The sequence below is a fragment of the Hemibagrus wyckioides genome, linkage group LG07, assembly GCF_019097595.1.
Source record: "Hemibagrus wyckioides isolate EC202008001 linkage group LG07, SWU_Hwy_1.0, whole genome shotgun sequence".
Taxonomy (NCBI): domain Eukaryota; kingdom Metazoa; phylum Chordata; class Actinopteri; order Siluriformes; family Bagridae; genus Hemibagrus; species Hemibagrus wyckioides.
The window spans coordinates 31824384-31832400 of NC_080716.1; the positions used below are offsets into that span (position 1 = coordinate 31824384).

Consider the following 8017-nt stretch of genomic DNA (forward strand, 5'->3'; position numbering starts at 1 on the left):
TCGTAACTCCAGTGCAAATGTTTAAAAAAGAAAAAAATTAAATAAAGGAAAAAAAAAAGGCAGATCGGGGCGTGTCTCTGCTGCTCGGCTGCGTCTGTTAGGAATCTGAGACTTTACTCTGCGCTCTCCGAAAAGGAAGGCTGTGGTCAAGTGTTTTCCAGCGGGTAAAGATTTCAGACGCGGCGTTCGCTTCGTAAGAACATGTTTATTGTCTGTTCCTCTCTTCTTCTTTTTTTTTCTTTCGTTCCTTCCTCACGTTTACTCGATAGAAAGTTCTAGTAAAAATTTTAAAAAGTGACACTTGTTAATGCATACCACGTGAAGACCTGTGTGTGTGTGTGTGTGTGTGTGTGTGTGTTTGTGTGCAGGATCAGTTGTGTAAGCTTGTGTAGCTTGATTTGAGCTTGAAATGTAGACTGTCTAAACACGAACAACACTACACTCACACACACACACTCACTCATACTCACACACACTCATACTCACACACACTCATACTCGCGCACACACACACACACACTCACTCACTCATACTCACACACACTCATACTCACACACTCACTCACTCATACACACACACACTCACTCACTCATACTCACACACACACACACTCATTCATACTCACACACTCACTCATACTCTCACACACACTCACTCATACTCACACACACTCATTCATACTCACACACACACTCATTCATACTCACACACTCACTCACTCATACACACACACACTCACTCACTCATACTCACACACACACACACTCACTCACTCATACTCACACACACACACACTCATTCATACTCACACACTCACTCATACTCACACACACTCACTCATACTCACACACACTCATTCATACTCACACACACACTCATTCATACTCACACACTCACTCACTCATACACACACACACTCACTCACTCATACTCACACACACACACACACACTCACTCATACTCACACACACTCACTCATACTCACACACACACACACTCATACTCACTCATACTCACACACACTCACTCATACTCACACACACACACTCACTCATACTCACACACACACACACACTCGACTTCTTATTATACAGCTTTGGTCTTCACTCCACCTCATTAATGTCTCATATCTGCCCTCTGAGCCAGACATCATTTATTATTATTATTATTATTATTTTTATTTTTATTATTTTGAATATTATTATTAGAGGGTTTTTTTAAGGATGTTCCAGATGTGCTGAGCGAGTCGTGGAGTTCACATTCATGCAGCAGCTCACATAGTCATCTGATCTGCATCACGCTGACCTAAAACTGAGACTTGATCTCAGACTTCTTATTAAAAAGAGACAGCGTGATGCTGACTGACACAGCGCAGTGTTGGATATGATAACCGTGACGGTTTGCAGAACTACAGAAATGAATTCTAACAGATTCTTTCAGCATCTTAGGCTTCGGATTTCTCTTGAAAGTTGTCCAGAACATCACAGGTGACTTGCTTTATGTCCGGTGCTGTGGTGTGACTTTGTCTTGGAGCTCACCACACAAGTCTCCGAGGTAATCAGCTTGGGGCATGACTTCATTTAGGTATAAGACGCATCCAGATGTTTGTCTACCAAATACAGTATATATATATATATATATATTTTTTAAATCTACAGTTCAGATGTTGGCATCATTTTGTGGTTCTTGTGTCTCCAGCACAGAATTTTAACTAAACATTCTGAGGCAGGTCTCCAGCCCAGCGCTCCTGGTTACAGCTCTCTGAAGCGTTTGGTCTAAAGTGAGCTCTTTGGCTGCTCTGCTATCTGGAACATCCTGAAACCTGCAGTTTGCTGTGTTGTAGTTTCTGATTGCGCCTCCTGGCGGCCGCAGTAGTGTATTACACACTGCCGATGAAGCACACATTGCTTTTTCTGGGGCGGGGGGAGGTTTTTTTTTTGTTGTTGTTCTTCTTTTTTTCTTTTGGGGGGTGGGATGGAAAAAAAAGAGAGAAATGAGTACAGAACGTGAACTCAATAATTCAGAGCGTATTTAACACTCTTGGTTTAGTAAAACGGATTGAACTCAGCAGAGACGATGCTGAGGAGATATTTTACTAACACACTTCTACAGGAGGTGGTTTCTTCGTTTTTTTTTTTTAATTGAAAACACTGAGATGAAATTTCATTAAGCATTAATTTATTATTATTATTATTACTATTATTTCAGCCTAGACCACACCTGACATCTGTGAAAAGACAACGACGTTCGGAGGAAATTTTGTTTGGGGGGAAAAAATAGTAAAAGATGCATGAGGTCGTTGAGGCTAATAAAACTATTAATAAACGGACATAACAGTCCCTAATTTGCTTTGCTTTAAACTGCAAAAGAAGTTTTAAAAACTTAAACAAAAAAAACAAGTGTGTAACTAAGTTTTCTTTTCTTTTTTCTTTTTTTGTTTTTAACTATCGTGCGAGTGAGTATACGTGGGTCCTCGAAAAATACCAATTCAAAACAGAGTTAGCGTATGATGCGTTCAGAGACACCACAATATAACAAAGTACATGTTTTGTGTGCGAGACTGGAGTAGAGCGTACTCACGCTAGTCCTGCATTTCTGTTCCAGCCTTTAGTTTGTGTGTTGGGAGGAAACACTTCCCCAGTGCGAGTCAGGATCGCACTTTCCAAGCACTGAGGCTTCTTCTTTTATTTGGGGTCTCTCTATCTGTTGTTTTTTTTTCTTTTTTTCTTCCTTTTCCCCAAGTCCTGTTTATAACTCATCTATGCAGCCCAGTGGGGTTCCATCCCTCCATCAGCATCTCCGACCCGTCTTCATCACCTCAACGCCTCAGTGCCACCAAAAACCCCAGACATGGTCACGTTGTTCTAATTCCATGTATAAATCCAGCAGAGATTTGTTTCATTGTTGAGTTTCTGAATCTAATAAAGAGATTGAGAACATTTGCTCACTGGCTCTCTCTTGATTTGTGATCTTCCAGATGTTCCTCATGCTCTTATGTAAGCCTCCAGGTGTGTGAAGAACTTTTTTTCGTTACATAAGGAAGGAAGGAATAACCCACTCGGTGTGGAGACGCTCTCGGAAAATAATCAGTGATGGTGGTGCAGTGAAGCTGACTTACACCAACAGACATTAAAAGACTTTTTATCCCTTTAATATGTATCTATGTGTAAAAATGAACAAACACAACTTATAGTCACTTATAGCAGCTATAAATGTCCTGACACTGGAGCCTCCTATAAATGCTAAAAAAAAGGCATAATGCTCAGGCATAATGCTGAGGTCAGGCATAAGGTCAGGCATAATGCTCTATTTTTTAAAAAATCTTATTTTAAAATATACAGTAAGTAAATACACAGATCAGGCATTACATTATGAGCAGTGACAGGTGAAGTGAATAAGACTGAGTATCTCCTCATCATGGCCCCTGTTAGTGGGTGGGATATATTAGGCAGCAAGTCAACATTTTGTCCTCAAAGTTGATGTTAGAAGCAGGAAAAATGGACAAGCGTAAGGATTTGAGTGAATTTGACCAAGAGGGCCAAATTGTGATGGCTAGACCACTGGATCAGAGCATCTCCAAAACTGCAGCTCTTGTGGGGTGTTCCCGGTCTGCAGTGGTCAGTATCTATCAAAAGTGGACCAAGGAAGGAACAGTGGTGAACCGGTGACAGGGTCATGGGTGGTCAAGGCTCATTGATGGACGTGGGGAGCGAAGGCTGACCCGTGTGATCCGATCCAACAGACGAGCTACTGTTGCTCAAACTGCTGAAGAAGTTAATGCTGGTTCTGATAGAAAGGGGTCAGAATACACAGTGCAGGACGGGTCAGGGCTGTTTTGGCAGCAACCAACACAATATTATGTCATAATGTTATGCCTGATCAGAGTGTATATATATATATATATATATATATATATATATATATATATATATATATATACACTATATACTGTATATGTATATATATATATATATAATTTGTTTATGTAGAGCGTCTGCTGTTCATGTCCCTATAAAAATGATATAAGTTATATATTACTATAAAAATGATAAAAGGGAACTAGCATGCCCCTAACCTCTTAATGCTCCAGGGCCTCTGCATCATGACTGACCCTTTGCTCTGACCCCAACTCTCCAAAGCTGGGCTATGTGAAGAAAGAATTTCACTGTGCAGTAATGTGTATGTGAGAAATAAAGACTACTGAACCCTGTGGCCGGTCAGAACCCAGGGCTCTGTGGTGTAAGACAGGTGTTGCGTTAGCTATTTAAGAGGTTTTCTTGCCTCAGCTCACACGTTAAGCCCCTGGTCACGCTCATGTGACTGGAGTATTACACAGTGGTGTGTGTGGTAAGAGGAAGTGGCCCGGAGTGTGTGGGGAAATAACAGATTTACAGGAGCAGCAGGAAGTCTTTCAGGACTCACATGAATGAATGATTTTTATGCACATTGTTTATCCAGACAGCTGAACGTCATGTGATTGTGGGAAGTCAGCTGTCATGACATCATGTGTGAAAGAAAAACATTTATATTAATTAATTAATTAAATGGCACCTAACACTGAGGTGGACCGTCACAGAGATATCTAAACATCAACTATTAGCATACAAGATCATATAAAATGCAATTTCTTTCCAATTTTACATCACGCACTGATTTATTATTGCTGTGAGAGACGAGTTGTACATCCAGTTCATACCAGATCACCATGCAGTGATGAATTCTGTTACTGAAACTTCATTTTCATTAATGCCAAATAAACAGAAGAAAATGCTGAGGGGTGAAAGTAAAGACCAATCCAGTGAAACTGTCCCAAAATTCCCAAACATGATATACATTCCTTAATTATTTTTATCCCAATTTTCCAAACACACTGTCCCAAAATTCCATGCTAATTTCCCAAACATACTGTTTCCAAATCCCCAATCTCACTGTCCCAAAACCCCAATCCCAATTTATTAAACACACTATTACAAATTCCCAGTTTCCCCTAACACATTGTCTCCAAATTCCCAATCTCACTGTCCCAAAATTCCCAAACACACTGTCACAAATTCCTAAATATTACATCTAATTTCCCAAACATCATACTACAAATTCCTTAATCATTTTCTCCCAATTTCCCTAAGTACACTGTCCCAAAATTGCATACCAAATTCCCAAACAGTCCATCCCAAATTCCCAAACACACTGTCCTAAAATTCCCAAATATTATATTACAAAATTCCTGAACATTTTATCCCCTAGTTTTCTAAACACAATGTTTCCAAATTCCCAATCACACTGTCCCAGAATTAAATCACAAATTCCCAATCACACTGTCCCAGAATTAAATCACAAATTCCCAATCACACTGTCCCAGAATTAAATCACAAATTCCCAATCACACTGTCCCAGAATTAAATCCCAAATTCCCAATCACACTGTCCCTGAATTAAATCCCAAATTCCCAATCACACTGTCCCAGAATTAAATCCCAAATTCCCAATCACACTGTCCCTGAATTAAATCCCAAATTCCCAATCACACTGTCCCTGAATTAAATCCCAAATTCCCAATCACACTGTCCCAAGATTTTCCAACCTGTTTCAAACCAAATTCCAGAACACACCATCCCCAATTCCCTAATAATAAGACGTCCCAATTATTACACACACTGTCCTGAAATTCCAAGCAGCACATGAAATTTCCTAAAGATACTTTAGCAAATTCCCAGACATCTTGTTGTTAAAGACAGACAGCTTATTTTAGAATACGATGACATTCAGCCTCTCGAAGATTCCAGAAAGGAATCCGTCTGTTGGGATTTACTGATTCATTAATGACCGAAAGGTTTATAAGAAGTGGAGATAATTCCCGAGTCCACGCTATCCCTAAATTCCCTGTCTCACCGTGGACAGGTGCGCTGCCTCTCTGCGCATGCGCAGCCCTCCCGGCTCGGCAACTTAGTGTTAAAATGGCGGCGGCCGCAGCGGAGCAGGTAACGCGACCTGTTTAATCTTCATCACCGCTCCCCGGTTCCGTCTGTCCCGCGGTACCGGTGCCGGAAAAGTAGACGAGTGTGTGGATTTGTTTCTCGGAACCTGTCAGTAAAAGTCTCTGAAGTGTGTGTGTGTGTGTGTGTGTGTGTGATGAAGCAGGAACAGAAATGAGTGAAGTTCAAACTGAACGGAAGTGAAGTTTATATTTCACGTATCTCGTGCGCGCGCTCGCGCCTGACCGCCGTTTATTACCGCGCGTTAGAGCGTTATTAACGTGACGTTATGCGCTTCAGGGCCGAGTTTTACTTCCTGCTCTTAAGTTCATGACGGGTTTCTGTGTGTTTGAAGAGAAGCGCCGAGTCCGAGAGCGAGAGAGTGTGAGGAAGGTGGTGTCTGTCGATCATCATCATCATCACCACCACCTTCATCATCATAACATCATCATCATCATCATCATGGAGAGAAAGGTGCAGTTAAGATGTGTAGAAGCGTTATAAAGCAACACAACGCGGAAGAAGGGATGGACGCAGAAGATACGAGGAGAAACCCGGATGGAAAAGGTGTGTGTGTCTGTGTGTGTGTGTGTGTGTGTCTGTGTGTGTGTGTGTCTGTGTGTGTGTCTGTGTGTGTGTGTGTGTCTGTGTGTGTGTGTGTGTGTCTGTGTGTGTGTGTGTGTGTCTGTGTGTGTGTGTGTCTGTGTGTGTGTCTGTGTGTGTGTGTGTGATGGATGAATGGACACGGCAGGTGTTTCATCGTCACAATGACGTAGTCTGTGTGTGTAGGGATGTGAGACACATGATATTATTGTACTCTGTGTGTGTGTGTGTGTGTCGACAGCACGTGCAACAGGTGTGTGTTCATTATAGTGGACACAGAGATGTGAGACAGGTGTGTGATTATTATATTATAGTGGACACAGAGATGTGAGACAGGTGTGTGATTATTATATTATAGTGGACACATGGATGTGAGACAGGTGTGTGATTATTATATTATAGTGGACACAGAGATGTGAGACAGGTGTGTGATTATTATATTATAGTGGACACAGAGATGTGAGACAGGTGTGTGATTATTATATTATAGTGGACACATGGATGTGAGACAGGTGTGTGATTATTATATTATAGTGGACACAGAGATGTGAGACAGGTGTGTGATTATTATATTATAGTGGACACATGGATGTGAGACAGGTGTGTGATTATTATATTATAGTGGACACATGGATGTGAGACAGGTGTGTGATTATTATATTATAGTGGACACATGGATGTGAGACAGGTGTGTGATTATTATATTATAGTGGACACAGAGATGTGAGACAGGTGTGTGATTATTATATTATAGTGGACACAGATGTGAGACAGGTGTGTGATTATTATATTATAGTGGACACAGAGATGTGAGACAGGTGTGTGATTATTATATTATAGTGGACACAGAGATGTGAGACAGGTGTGTGATTATTATATTATAGTGGACACATGGATGTGAGACAGGTGTGTGATTATTATATTATAGTGGACACAGAGATGTGAGACAGGTGTGTGATTATTATATTATAGTGGACACAGATGTGAGACAGGTGTGTGATTATTATATTATAGTGGACACAGATGTGAGACAGGTGTGTGATTATTATATTATAGTGGACACAGAGATGTGAGACAGGTGTGTGATTATTATATTATAGTGGACACAGAGATGTGAGACAGGTGTGTGATTATTATATTATAGTGGACACAGAGATGTGAGACAGGTGTGTGATTATTATATTATAGTGGACACAGAGATGTGAGACAGGTGTGTGATTATTATATTATAGTGGACACAGAGATGTGAGACAGGTGTGTGATTATTATATTATAGTGGACACATGGATGTGAGACAGGTGTGTGATTATTATATTATAGTGGACACAGATGTGAGACAGGTGTGTGATTATTATATTATAGTGGACACAGATGTGAGACAGGTGTGTGATTATTATATTATAGTGGACACATGGATGTGAGACAGGTGTGTGATTATTATA

At 40.7% G+C, this 8017-nt stretch overlaps 1 protein-coding gene across 2 annotated transcripts in view; it reads left to right on the forward strand.

Annotated features, from left to right (window-relative positions):
- The first annotated feature begins 5915 nt into the window (after positions 1–5915).
- tbc1d14 (TBC1 domain family, member 14) overlaps positions 5916–8017 on the forward strand; it is a 35222-nt gene continuing 33120 nt past the window's right edge. The window contains exons 1-2 of one of the 2 annotated variants that reach the window (XM_058395072.1): positions 5916–5978; positions 6328–6539. In XM_058395072.1, coding sequence (XP_058251055.1) covers positions 6458–6539 — 82 coding nt within the window. In that variant the 5' untranslated portion in view covers positions 5916–5978; positions 6328–6457. Of the gene's footprint in view, positions 6058–6327; positions 6540–8017 lie in introns of both variants that reach the window. The other variant, XM_058395073.1, reaches the window with a different exon arrangement.